The sequence below is a fragment of the Amblyraja radiata genome, chromosome 7, assembly GCF_010909765.2.
Source record: "Amblyraja radiata isolate CabotCenter1 chromosome 7, sAmbRad1.1.pri, whole genome shotgun sequence".
Taxonomy (NCBI): domain Eukaryota; kingdom Metazoa; phylum Chordata; class Chondrichthyes; order Rajiformes; family Rajidae; genus Amblyraja; species Amblyraja radiata.
Window position 1 is genome coordinate 54,454,695 of NC_045962.1, and position 15,019 is coordinate 54,469,713.

General features: G+C 38.9%; 1 protein-coding gene across 2 annotated transcripts in view; it reads right to left on the bottom strand.

Annotated features, from left to right (window-relative positions):
• Positions 1 to 8,551: 8,551 nt before the first annotated feature.
• The window catches only part of LOC116975434 (secreted phosphoprotein 24-like), a 166,744-nt gene continuing 160,276 nt past the window's right edge, over positions 8,552 to 15,019 (bottom strand). The window contains exons 1-10 of one of the 2 annotated variants that reach the window (XM_033024554.1): positions 13,336 to 13,466; positions 13,091 to 13,194; positions 12,223 to 12,351; positions 11,965 to 12,096; positions 11,822 to 11,866; positions 11,046 to 11,090; positions 10,414 to 10,455; positions 9,609 to 9,665; positions 8,919 to 8,963; positions 8,552 to 8,786 (exon numbers count right to left, since the gene is read on the bottom strand). In XM_033024554.1, the coding sequence (XP_032880445.1) occupies positions 8,748 to 8,786; positions 8,919 to 8,963; positions 9,609 to 9,665; positions 10,414 to 10,455; positions 11,046 to 11,090; positions 11,822 to 11,866; positions 11,965 to 12,096; positions 12,223 to 12,351; positions 13,091 to 13,194; positions 13,336 to 13,387 (690 nt within the window). In that variant the 5' untranslated portion in view covers positions 13,388 to 13,466 and the 3' untranslated portion in view covers positions 8,552 to 8,747. Of the gene's footprint in view, positions 8,787 to 8,918; positions 8,964 to 9,608; positions 9,666 to 10,413; positions 10,456 to 11,045; positions 11,091 to 11,821; positions 11,867 to 11,964; positions 12,097 to 12,222; positions 12,352 to 13,090; positions 13,195 to 13,335; positions 13,467 to 15,019 lie in introns of those variants that run through there. The other variant, XM_033024555.1, reaches the window with a different exon arrangement.

Consider the following 15,019-nt stretch of genomic DNA (forward strand, 5'->3'; position numbering starts at 1 on the left):
AGGAGACACACATGAAACAACAAACACAAATAAGATTAAAGGCGAATTGGATAGGCCAAACATACTACTCCTCATTTACTTCTAAATCTAGGGGTACAGCTATTCTTATTAGGAAAGGTATTCCTTTTAAATTAAAGAATACCATATCAGATAAAGAGGGAAGATATATTATAGTTTCGGGTGAAATTTATGCAACCCCACTAACTTTGATAAATATTTATTGATAACCCCCACTTTTTTGATAAAATTATTGACATAATATCAGAGTTTAATTACCAAAATGTGATAATAGGGGGGGACTTTAACTGTGTTTTAGATTCATATCTAGATAAATCAGCAAAACAAAAGAAGAGTAATTTAAAATCTAAAACTAGCGAACTTCTAAATACATATATAAAAAATACGAATATAATAGATGTATGGAGATCTGCTAATCCAGTTGGAAGGGAATACTCGTTTTACTCTTCGGTGCATAAAACTTATTCAAGAATTGATTATTTTTTAGTGGATATGAAATTAATGCCATATACAAACAACCCAACATACCACATTAGTAGTATCTCAGATCACTCCCCGTTGACATTTTCAGTAAAATTTGAGGGAATGCCGGGCAAAATTTTTTTTGGAGGTTTAATACACATATTTTAAATGACGTGCAAGGCTATCAATATTTAAAACAACAAATGGAACTTTTTTTCGATACAAATGATATACCAGGTACTTTGCCTTCTTTATTATGGGAAACTTTTAAGGCATTTATGAGAGGAATTATAATTTCATATCAAAGTTTTCAAAATAAAAAGAATAAGACAGAACAATTGTTGTTAGAACAAGAAATCAGACAGTTAGAGATGGATAATGCCAAAGATTCCACGACAGATAAACACAATAAGATAATATTACTGAAATTTAAACTTAATCGAATTTTATCGGCAAGGGTAATAAGACTATTCCAAATGACAAAACAGGAACATTTTGAGTTTGGTGACAAACCACATAAGCTTCTAGCTCGCCAATTGAAAAAACAAGAAAAGGAAAATACTATAACCAAAATTAAATCAGAGAAAGGTGAATTACTAATACTACCTAAAGATATTAATAATAGATTTGCCCAATTTTATCAAAACTTATATACATCTAAAATTAAAAGAGAAGATAGTAAAATAAAAAAATTTCTAGATAATTGTAATCTTCCAATACTGGACCTTTTGGAACAAGAGGAATTAGGAGCTCAAATTACAATCAAAGAAATAGGTGAAACAATAAAATCGCTGAAAAATGGTAAGACACCGGGACCAGATGGTTTTAATAATGAATTTTATAAAAAATTTCAGGAGATAACAACCCCTTATTTATTTAATTTATACTCCCATGCTTTTAAAGAAAACAAACTACCTGAAACACTAACAGAATCAACTATTACACTTATTCCAAAAAAAGATAAAGATTTAGAAGATCCGGGCTCGTACAGAGCTATATCACTTTTAAATACAGATCAGAAAATTTTAGCAAAGATTTTATCAAGAAGATTAAGCAAATATATTAGTAAATTGATAAACCCTGATCAAATGGGGTTTATACCTAAAAGATACTCATTTAATAATCTGAGACGTCTGTTTAATATAATGTACTCGCATAAAGTAGAGGAAGAAGATATATCAATTATTTCTTTGGATGCAGAGAAAGCATTTGATCAGGTAGAGTGGCAATACTTATATAAAGTACTACAAAAATTTAATATGGGAGAGAATTTTATAAGATGGGTAAAATTATTATATGATAAACCGATGGCAAGAATTTTAACTAATAACATGTTATCTCAAAAATTTCAACTATCAAGGGGTAATAGGCAGGGATGTGCACTATCACCCCTGCTATTTGCCCTTATGATTGAACCCCTGGCTGAAAGTATAAGAATTCATCCGAATATTCAGGGCTATAATACCAGAGACTCAAAGAATAAAATCTCATTATATGCAGACGATATACTTTTATATATTACAAAGTCACAAACGAGCATACCAAATTTATTAAACTTAATAGAGGAATTTGGGTCTTTTTCTGGATATAGAATAAATTGGAATAAAAGTGAAATCATGACATTAAAACCTCAAGAACCTACACACTTACTGAAGTTCCCCTTTAAAATCGCAACAGAAAAATTTAAATATTTGGGTATTCAGATTACTAGAAAATATAAAGCATTATTCAATGCTAATTTCATGCCTTTATTAAATAAACTTAATACGTTGATTAAATTTTGGAAAACACTTCCCTTATCATTATTAGGTAGAATAAATGCAATAAAAATGATCTTCCTACCACAATTACTATACCTATTTCAATCTATACCGGTATATATACCAAAATACTTTAAAAAAAAATTAGACTCTAATATTACTAATTATATTTGGGACTATAGATCACATAGAATCATAAAAAAACACTTATGTAAACCAAAAGAGGTCGGGGGACTTTCACTTCCGAATTTTATGTATTATTACTGGGCAGTGCATATTAAGAATATGATTTATTGGTTGGATAGTTCTACCCAACAGACAGAATGGATAAAAATGGAGAAGGAGGATTGCCATCCTAGTAATATAGGAACGATCCTCTTCTCCCCAAAAAAACTGAATAACACAATATATAAGAAGAACCCAATTATATATGGTACAATAAGAATTTGGAAACAAATAAAATTATCTTTAAAATTAAGAAATCTATCACTGTTAATGCCAATAGCGAATAACCCTTTATTTAAACCATCTCTTATTGATAAGACATATAACCAATGGGAAAGTCTCGGAATTAGAAGGATCGGGGATATGTATGAAATGGGAAACTTACTATCATTCCAACAATTACAATTAAAATTTAAATTGAAAAACAACCAATATTTTAAATATCTTCAGATTTGCGATTTCGTGAAAAAATATATACAAGGATATCAAAAAGTAACTCCTGACTTATTGGAAGAGGCAATGAATATTGAAGCTGACTCACAAAAATTAATATCATATTTATATAATAGTATTCTAAATATAGACCTACCATCGACAGAGGTACTTAGAGAAGAGTGGGAACGGGAACTAATGATAAAAATTACGAAGGTTAAATGGGAAAAATACCTGATATATATTCACAAATGTTCAATTAATGTAAGACATAATTTAATTCAATTTAAAATTGTACATAGATTATATTACTCAAAAACAAGATTGAACAAATTTTATCCAAATATATCCGCCACTTGTGATAAATGTCTAGCCCAAAAGGCAACTATAACACACTCCTTAGTCTCCTGCATAAAACTTTATAGATTTTGGAATGATATTTTTGAAATATTTACAAAATTATTCAAGACAAGAATGGAACCTAATACTGAAATGATTATATTTGGCGTAATGGAAGATGGGAATAAATTGAACACATCTCAAAATCTATTCCTTAACTATGGTTTAATAATAGCAAAAAAATTAATTCTTAAATTTTGGAAGGGTACATCAATACCAACGCTTAAAATGTGGATTGCAAGTATGTTGGACACCGCTCATCTTGAGGAAATGCGATTCCTCCTAATGGATAAATCAGACCAATTCATAACGAGTTGGTCTCCATTCGTCGTTTTTTTGGAATCATATGGTGCAACACAATTGTAAAAAATAACTGTTTCAGGACTGGACGAGGGTTGGTCAAGACTATAAATAATGATCTCCTCTTTTTTTCTTTTCTTCTCTCTATTCTCTCTCTCAACTTTCTTCATTTACTCGTTTTCTTTTTTCACACACTATATATTTCACATCTTTCTATCCTTTACTATCTAACTTCTTTTTCTTATTCTAATCTTTTTTCAGTGTAACAAAAAAAAAAAAAAAAGAAGTTGTACATAAAATGTATTATGAAAATATATATTAGGCACTTTGGTGCCATATGACTGTACTTACTTCTAATAAAATAAAATATTAAAAAAAAAAAAAAAAAACATCATTCTCCTGCCTTCTCCCCATATTCGTTGGCACCCTTACTTATCAAGAGGCTATCAATTTCCGCTTTAAAAATACGCAATGACTTGGCCTCCACCGCCATCTGTGGCAATAAATTCCACAGATTCACTACCCTCTGGCTAACATCTCCATTCTAAAGGTACGACCTTTTATTCTAAGTCCGAGGCTGAGCATGAGCACTCATCTCACATTAAACACTCTTACCACTTGCAAGATGATTTCCCAACTTTTATACTCCCCGACTGATGAAGGTGCCGGCATGCCTTATGCCTTTTTTTACCCCTGTCTCTACTTGTGTTGCCACTTTCAAAGACCTATGGACTTGCACTCAAGGATCTCTCTGTATATTCATGCTCCAAAGGGCAAACCACAAAGTGTAGGAGTAACTCAGCAGGTTAGGCAGTATCTGTAGAGGGAATGGAAAGGCAATGTTTCGGCTTTGTTGACTGACACCAGCACTTTGTGTTTAGCTCAATATTCCAGCATTTGCAGTGCCCTGTGTCACCATTTTAATGCTCGTGGGGATCCTGCTATTTACTGTATCCTTTCCACTTGTATTTGACCTCCCAAAGTGAAACACCTCACCAAAAGTATGTCTTATCATCTCAGTCCTTTTACTTTGAGGCTGGGGTCCTGGGACAGGCACCCCAGCCAGAGGACATGCCATTCCTGCTTCCACCCAGTCATACTCCACAAGTGCATGATATGTTTTCACGAGATCACTACTCAGTCTTCTGTAGGTGCAAGGGAGTCAATGCTCACACTGAGAGGCACATTGTACTATGAGGAAACCATAATAAGCTTCAAGAAGAAGCAGGCATACTGGTAGAGTGGCAGCAATTGAAATCTAATATTGAGAAATGCATTGTGTTACATTGTGGGACAAAGAATGAGAAGAGGCAGAGATGTGGATATATGTGCCCAGATCGCTGAAAGTAGCCAGGCAGGCTTAGGAAGTGGTCATAAGGCAAAATTCATATAGGGCAAGAATAGGGAATTCATGGTGATCCTTTATAGAGCTCTGGGTCTGGCAGACTGAGCGAAGGTGTTCAGTGAAACAATTTCCAAGTCTATGTTTGCTAATGTTCACAGACCGCCTGGGCCTACGTGATCTCCCGGTTGCCAAACATTTTAATTCCCCTTCTCAATCCCACACTAATCATTCTGCCCTGGGCCTCCACCACTGTCAGAGTGAGGCCAAATGCAAATTGCAGAAGCAGCACCTAATATTTTGCTTGGGCAGCAGTATGAATCTGATTTCTTTAACTTCGTAACCCTTGAAACCCCCTGTCTCCGTCCCTCCCCCACCTTAGTCATTGGACTAGTATCATTGTCGTCCTGGTGAGTTTCATTGTCTCTAACTCGTTTTCACCTATCCCACAGCTAACAATGGCTTATGTCCTTTATCATCATTACTTTCATTCATTTGTTCTATTACTCTCTCTATCACCGTCTATATCTCTTGTTTCCCTTTCCCCGGACTCTCAGTCTGATGAAGGTCTTGACCCGAAACATCACCTATTCCTTTTCCAGAGATGCTGTCGGACCCGCTGAGTTACTCCAGCTTTTTATGTCTAACTGCATACATCAAGGCTGCATCAACTGTCCTCCAATGCAATGGGTAAATCAATGTTCCATCAGTCACATAAACACCCTGTAATCAAAAAACAACCAATGTACAGAGAATCTATAATCCATTAATTTTGTGTCTGTTATAAAATAAGAAAGGTAAGCAATGGTTTTGAGGGATATGGTCCAAACATGGGCAAATGGGATTATCTTAGATAGGCATATTGGTAGGCATGGATGAGCTGGGCTGAAGGGCCCGGTTCGGTGTTATATAACCTCATGACGCCATACAATAAAATTGTTGAACAAATTAGTTTCGTTTAGTCCAATTTAGAGATACAGCCTGGAAACAGGCCTTTCAGCCCACCAAGTCCATGCCGACCAATGATCACACATCCACTAGCTCTATCCTTCTCACTAGGGACAATTTTACAGAGGTCAATTAACCTACAAGCCTGAACATTTTTGGAATGTGGGAGGAAATCGCAGCATCCAGAGAAAACTCACGCAGTCACAGGGAGATGGTACAAACTTTGTATAGACAGCACCCATAGTCAGGATCGAACTTGTGTCTCTGGCACCTCTATCACTGTTTTCCAGAAGTCAACCAATCAACCACCACTATGTTGTGGGTGGAGTGGGGTTGGTGCACAACAGACGGAGCAGTTTGTGTCAACAATGCTATCCTCAGCTGGTGGGTTGCCTCTAGTTGTGCTAATCCGCGGGCTCTTCCTGAACAGAGCGAGAGATGAATTGTTCTGAGGCCTGAAAGGAAGCTGCGCCGATTGAAATGAAATACATAGGAACATGAGATCCTAAGAAGCAGGAGTAAGGGATAGTCTCTGCGATGTCTGGCCTATTATTCCAACATCATCTTCCCTCACCAGCTCCATATCCCTCAATCCACAATGTCTAAAAACAGCATCAACCCCTTTCTTGAATATACTAAGTGTCTGAGCCTCCACTGTCCTCCTTGGTGGAAATTTACCATCCTTTTGGTGGAAATTTCTTCTCATCTTTGTCCTGAATAGCTGAGCCATTATTTTGAGATCTGACCCCTGGTTCTGGGCACCCAGCTTGGAGACATCGTCCCTACCTCTATCCTGGCAAGCCCTGCAAGAAATCTGTCTGTTTCAACGAGATCATCTTTCATTCTTTTCAACGGAATAGTTTAGGCTCAACCTGACTTAACCTCTCTTTTGTGGGTGAGAATCAGTCTGGTGAAGCCTCACTGAAATTTTCCATTTTTACAAGTACTTTGTTCCATTCCTAGGGAGTCCAGACCTGCAGACATACATGCTCATCACCATGAATGGCAGGCTTGAAAGGCCTGTGGTTCTGATCGCAGTTTTCTCTACAGCTTATACAGTGCGGGAGTTGGTAAGGGCCATAGATACATAGAAACATAGAAAATAGGTGCAGGAGCAGGAGCAGGCCATTCGGCCCTTCAAGCCAGCACCGCCATTCATTGCGATCATGGCTGATCATTCCCAATCAATAACCCGTGCCTGCCTTCTCCCCATATCTCTTGATTCCACTAGCCCTCTGTGGCAGGGGATTCCACAAATTCACAACTCTCTGGGTAAAAAAGTATTTTCTCACCTCAGTCTTAAATGGCTTCCCCTTTATTCTAAGACTGTGGTCCCTGGTTCTGGACTCGCCCAACATTGGGAACATTTTTCCTGCATCTAGCTTGTCCAGTCCTTTTATAATTTTATATGTTTCTATAAGATCCCCCTCATCCTTCTAAACTCCAGTGAATACAAGCCTAGTCTTTTCAATCTTTCCTCATATGACAGTCCCGCCATCCCAGGGATCAATCTCTTGAACCTACGCTGCACTGCCTCAATCACAAGGATGACCTTCCTCAAATTAGGAGACCAAAACTGTACACAATACTCCAGATGTGGTCTCACCAGAGCCCAAGACAACTGCAGAAGGGACACGACCATCTTTGCTACAGAAGCAAAAAGAAGCTGCAAGCATCTTAAAGCCTTCGTCTGTTCCAAAATGCTTCTGTGAGATCACCACCTCCATCACTTGGAGAAGAAGGGACTGAACCTTTCCACAACAAACCAACCTGAAAATGGAACAGAGAGGCACTGCAGGAACCCCAGCACTGTGTAGTCAGCGGAGCGCTGCCTGTCTGCCCCAAAATGAATTATGTGGCTTTGAATTCCTTTTTCCTATCTCTCCAAATTCCTTTATTCTTCTACTAACACAAACATTGGGATCATCTTGTCAAGCCTAGCTTCACCCTATCAGAGATAGTTCCTTTGTCAGCCATTGTTCTCTTCAGAGTTTTCATCCATCCCTCCCACACCATTCCTGATAGTCTCTTGGACAATGAAGGTCTTACACCTGAAACATTAACACTGTTTCCCTTCCCATAGATGCTACCAACCTGGCAAAGTGTTTCCAGAGTTATATTAAAGGTTTCGGGCTGGAAAATATCAGTATAGGAGCCAATGAGAGGTATATGCCATAAGTGAATGGGCTGCCCTGTTAAGCCCCCCGTGACAGTCACTGACAGTTGATAGCTGCAAGGAATAGTAAACATTGTGGTCCATCTGTTCCCCAATGCAGACACATATACCTTGTCTATGATACTTTCCTTAAAATCAATGGAATTTCAGGAATTTGTGACAACCATCAAACCATTACAGCCTCTTTGCCAGGGGATGAGAGGCAGGTTGAAGTTGAGCAGCTCCAAGACATCTCTCAGCATTGGTAAAATAATGTAACTAATTTCAGTGGGGCTCATCCACAGTAAACTAAGGAAACTTGTATGGAGACACAAGATTGTTAGTCTGAAGAAGGGCCCTAATCCAAAACATCATCTTTCCATTTCACTCCACAAAGACTGTCTGACCCACTGAGTTCCTTGCGCAGTTTATTTTTTTGCAGGAGAATCATGTATCCTGTGTCTGAACTACTACACCTTCAGTTAAGATCATTACAACACTCAGCCAATGTTCTCTTTACAGTTTTTATTTGATCCACAAAATGATAGACAACAAGAAACGGAACATTTACAAACAGTAGAATTTCCCAGTTACAATAAAATATACAGTCAAGATTCCCAGGTTCCCATGTTACATATGAGCCAATAAACTAATAACACATTAAATCTGATTGAGGTCTTCAAGTGTTCTCACTGAGTTTGGTCATTCAAGCCCAGTATCGACCTCGTGAATCTTCATCCTGTTCCTGGAATAGATGGAATTGGTAGAATTAATACATTGTCATTTTCAGATGGATTGTGTTCAGTGTGAGTTCACAGCTCTTTATTAATGTTAATGATAGTCAAGTATTTGATGCAAAGTGCCGGCTAACACTTACGTTGGAAGGCTCCTCCTGTGATACTTCTGTTGACTGGCTTTTTGTCTGTAATAAAATATTCATAATTTAATCTTTAGTATTTGTATGAAATCCTGATTTTCAAAAGTATTTGCAAAGGAAGACATGTGGGACTAGCAGAGAATGACAACTTGGTTGGTATGGACAAGTTGGGCAGAAGGGCCTGTTTCCATGCTGCATAGCTCCATAACTCCATGGCTAAGAATTTAAATTATATCACGTGATAAATTAAAATGTTTCAAATTTGAGGGTATTTGTTGAACCGAGGACTCCTCTGAAAAACTCTCACATTCTGCAGTGATCAGTACAGCCCTGGCATCAGAGATATGCTGGTAAACATATGACCCTTCATCTAGTTTCTGTTGCATTGCCCATTCTCAAGCAAGAATGCACAAGAATTACACAAGTCATGATATTGTGGGAAGTCAGATCAGGAATTCAGGGTCTCCGGTGAAGGACTGAGAGATCATCTATACAAAGGGTGAGTTCAACACCTCCCTGGCAAAGGTCACATTACATCCAAGGGAACTGATAACCAATGTCACACCGCTATCCCGTACAATCCCTGGGAAAGTGGTTGATTGAATTAATAACAAAGGGCTGCTTTGATAATCTATTTTAATGAACAATATCCAAGTTTATGTTGGTTGATGAAACCTTGGTTATACTTACATTTGAAGACTCTTCAAGAGATGTTTCTTTTGACTTGCTTTCCACTGAGACATGGTCCTGTGGGATTAAAATATTATGGTAAATTCTTCAATATTCTGTCAATCAAACTGTCACCAAGATAATACTTAGTCTCTACTTTTCAGAGGACAGTCCAGCCCGTTTAAGCTCTCAGTTCTGGAATTCCTTGTCTCTATATCTTTTCCATAAAATGAATTCCTGAGCTATTCATATTGCCCAATGCGGGGAAATAGAATCAGCATTGATAGGCGTCATGGTCAGTATGGACAATGTGGGCCGAAGAGCTCAAGTCTGGGTGATGCATTCTAACCCCATGTTATTTATTCAATACCTGTTCAACATAGTTCTCCACTTTTCAGTTCTATCCCTTTGGAAATAAACTCCAGTGTTTTTTTTTTATTATTATGAGATGCCTAGCCCATTTTTGGTCATGAGGTTTTATGCACTCATTTGTATTTTAAATACACTTTTTTTGTTTGCTCTGCAGTTCCCCAACAGGAAGAAGGAGCAAAGTATCTACCATTGGTGATCAACATTGCTCACACAATGCCATCCACTGCACCTCCTGTGCCTTTGAGTTTGAACACGAGTAAGCTCATTCTCTGTCATGAGGTCAATTCAACAATCCTTTGGAAAGGATATGGGATGGAGCATTGGAAGCCTTTCCCCTGTGCCTCAAATTAAAATGAATTCTTATCGCACAGTGTATTCTCGATTCAAGGAATTTATACTTTTTTGTTCATTAGTAAATAACAACAAGAAAATCAGCAGGATAATTCATACTCACATCTGCCATCGTCTCCACTGAAGTCTCCTCTGACTTTGTCATCTGGGAAAAAAAAATTGGCATGTTTAGCCCAGTGAATAAGAGTGGCATTTTCAAATAGTGTTTATGATTAGAGCTTGGACACGTTCAGGCTCTTACTATCTCACAATATTTTCGAAAATACGCCGATGGACACAGATGCTATCTCACAGACGATGGATGACACACAAGCCTAACTGATGATCTCTGACTTCTGCTGTCAGTGATAACATTTCAGGGTGGGTCTTATTGTTGCTGGCATTGCTGGCATTGAAACAACAAATCTAATTGAAACTGGCTGTGATTACAACATGACATCACTGTAAACAAATGATCAAACAGTTGGCCTGCATACTTTATCAGTAGTATTGAATAAACTCATCTTTGCATTTGGTTTCAATATATCTTTTATCTTGAAGAATGGTATCTTAAAGATCATCTTAAGGATGGTAAAGCCTGAAGAAATGTCAAGCATCTGTATCCCTCTCTCTGAGTCCGGCACTTCAATAAATTGCTGTCTCACTCTCCATCCCTCCACAATTTAATACAGGACCTCATTATTGCTAACCCTGCTAACAAGAATATAATTTGGTAAATTTCCAGCTCACACTCACATTTGAAATATCCTCTTCCGATTCCTCTGTTGATTGGGTATCAACCTATAAGAAAATATTAATGACAACAGGTCAGATAATGTGCGGTTGAATATTCTGTAAATTAACTGCTGAAATTAGCACCATGTAAAATATTTATTGATAAATTACAAATTAAGAATTGGTAAATCTGTTAAATGACAGTTGTATTTGTGTTTGAATGAGACGCTGTTGGAGAAGAGATGATCTTATCAACCGCCTCACTTTATGCAATCGTGCAATAATCCTTTCAGCCCTGTTGTGTTAGGGCTGTGGATCAATGGATAACAGTTCCGAAAATTGGGATGCAGTTTAAAATTGCTGCTCCTCTTCTGGAAGGACAAAAAAATAATATCTATGGATAAATGATATTAGAATAGGACCCTTCTTCATTTCCCTCCTGATGCTACCAAACCATTTGAATTCCTCCAGCAATTTGTTTTTTGTTGCACAAGATTTCAACATTTGGAACTCTTGTGGCTCGAATTATCTCTTGCAGGTGAGAATGTAGCTGTTACAGCTCTTCTTATCCTGTCCCTTAGAATCCATCTTTTCTATGGAAGCTAAGCTCTTTAAGGGCGGAATACAAACAATCACCTTTCTTTGGGCTAATTCAGCAATCCTTTGGCGGGGTTGTAAATGCTCACATCGGCAGAACCCTCAGCTAAATAAATTGCTATCCCACACTCCATTCTGACCAGCCCAATCCACAGTTTACAGTGCAAATATTATCTCTAAAATTCTGAGTTAATACTCACATTTGATGTTTCCTCCACTGATGTTTCTATTGATTCGGTTGTGTCCTGTGTTAAAATATTAATATTTACATTATTAGCACATTGTACAGAGGAGACATTTAGTAAACACTCGTCAAAAATCCAATTTGCTTTGCATTGCTTACCTCGAAGCTGATTTCACTTGATTCTATTGAGTCACTCTCGCTGTCAATGGTTTTCAGACCTTCACACTCCACATCAACGTCAGCCAACTTGTCAGCAAAATATTCCACGCGACTATTGCAAAATCCTTTCTCCTGTCAACATAAAATACATATTTTTTTGTCACAATTGTGAGTTGGCAAAGATAATTTATCTGACATTACTGATTATACAAGAGTGAGTTAATAGATCAATAATAGGCGGAATAGGTCAGGACTTACAGCGATCTTTCTAGGGCGGAATCGGCAGCCGGGATCATCAACTTCCATCCCGGAATTCTTGGAGCAAACTGTTTCTGTCACGGAGAATGTCAAATCCACGTTGTACGACAATTTGCCTGTGCGATAAGTCTGGGGAAAAAAGACAAACGAGTAATTAAAGTGTGTACGGTAGTTCTTTCTGCGGTCAGATGAAGCTCAGATCAAAACATGAGCAGAAAGGAACTGCAGATGCTGGTATATACCGAAAATAGATACAGTGCTGGAGTAACTCAATGGGTCAGGCTGCATCTCTGGAGAAAAGGGACTCACGGACTTAATGATTCAGATTCAGGTCGAATCTGAATCGTTGAATCAGAAGAAAGGGTCCCGAACGGAAACGCCACCCAGCCTTTTTCTCCAGAGATGTCTGACCCGCTGAGTTACTCTAGCATTTTGTGTCTATCTCAGATCAAGACAGTTTAAAAAAAATCTTCAATGGGCGATTATAATGTGCACAGAATAGACACAATATTTCACTGATCCAAGTAAATAAGCCCCCCCCCCCCCCTCCCCCACACACCATCCTCACGATATAGATATATTTAATGCAATGGGAACTTTGACACCAAGAGGGTAACCGATTAGAATTTGGCAATAGTTCAGACAAAAGCAAACCCCTTAACCAAAACTAGATAAATGGGCAAATGTTACATTTAGTTATTACTGCTATTCAACTCTTCTAAATCACAGGCTGATTTGGGATTACAATTCCGGAGCAGAACATCACCCATTGTTTAAGAGAGAGATTTGTTCATCGGTGTCTAATTGAAATCGATAATCCTCTATTAAAATCTGTTTATGAAGCAGACTTGAGGAAGAACGCACTTACATTTGTTACACCTCTCCTGGTGATCGCACACAGGTTGGTGATCTCGGTGATTTCATTCAGTTTTGCAACTGAGGCTCTCAGAGCATCCTTGGTGCTTGGCACTCCTGCAGAGAGAGAAGGAAAGTTGTACAAGACATTCCAACAAGCAGCAATGAAGTATGTTTGCACATTGGTGAATTATCGCTGACTGAAGCTCATTGCCAGTAACGTTGCTCTCTGAGGTCCTCCCTCTCCCCAGTACCTACCTAAGCAGTGGAGGATCTGCACGGCAGCGATGACGAGGAGGAAGGATTTCATTCTGCCTTGTGTAGGATCAGCCGGCTGGGTTCTCAGAGTAAAGTTGCTGGTTCTCTCTCTCGATCTGCCTTCACCTCGCTGCCTTCAGTCTTTATACCCTGCACCTCAACCACAGTCAAACACTGACTCGTGTTTGCTCAGCGTGTTGGTCGTGGGCACCGGAATCAGATGAAAGGTGGGCTACAAGTATGGACAGAGCTTCCTCCCCGCGTCAGCATCGTGTTTAGGTTTGGTGGGAAACGGCTGAGATCAGATCTTATTCCAAGGAAGATGACTTAAAAATAGGATAGTTGTAAATGCTTAAAGTCAGATGATGGAATTATTCCGTATAATGCCCGGGTCGTGTAATTTGTCAGTGAGTGGAAGCCAGCCATCCCGGCCGCTCCCTGCACAGAGTATCCTTTTGTTTATTGTTCAGAGATGCAACAGGCAAACAGGCCATTCAGCCCGCCGAGCCCACTCCGACCATCGATCACCCGTTCACGCTGGTTCTATGTTAGAACAACCTTCTTACCCAATTCCTACACACTAGGGGGAACTTCATGAACTCAATTAAAGTCCTAACCCGCATATCTCGGGGAATGAGTGAGGCAAGCAGAGCGTCCGGTGGAAACTCACGGGATCACAGGGAGAACTTGCAAACTTCACAGAGAAAGCACCCGAGGGCAGGATTGAACCCGGGTCTCTGGCGACGTGAGGCAGCACCTCCACCAGCTGCGCCAGTGTGCCGTCAAAGTTCAATCAGATCATGGCTCAGATTTACCGAGGTGTCACTGTCCTACACCAATCGAATATTTCCTCCTCAATATCTATAATTATTCCTCTTTATTGTTTATAGACAGAGACTGAACCCCATTCCGAAGATTCACCACCCTTTGGGTGAATACATTTCTTCTCACCTCTGTATTGAATGGCCAGCCCTTGTTCCGAGACTGATTCCATGGCTTCAACACTTGAGTCAGTCCAGATATAAGCTCCACCAAGCCTGTCAAACTCCACAGCATTTTGTCATTTGTGGAGTGATGTCTCACTTTCTTCCAAGATTGAAGGCGGCAGAGTGGCACAACGGTAGAGTTGCTCTTACAGCACCAGAGACCAGGTTTGATCCTGACCATAGGTGCTATCTGTATGGAGTTGGTACGTTCCGCATGGGTTTTCTCCGGGTGCACCGGTTTCCTCCCGCACTCTTAAAAACTTTGTAGATTAATTGGCTTTGGTAAAATTGTAAAACTGTGTGTGGGATAGTGCTAGTGTACTGGTCAGCACTGTTTTGGTGGGCTGAAGGGTCTGTTTCCATTATCTATCACTAAAGACTAAAGTCGAAAAGCTCAGGCTTAATCTCTCCTCATAGAGCAAAACTTCCATCCCAGGAGTGAACAGAGTGCATTCCCTACATTGGTTTTTTTTAAAATTTAATAATATTCCTTAATCATAATGACACAATAACTGCAATCAGTAGAGGATTTTCTCTACATTCACTCAGCCACCAATTTCAGACATTTCTGAACATTGGGTCAACCCTTCCCCATTTTTCTCTTTGTAAAATACAATTATGAAATGTTTGAGAGGAGACAGAAAAGAGTGCAGATGCTGCAAGCTGGAGCAAAATAAGTAATCTACTGATTGATTAAT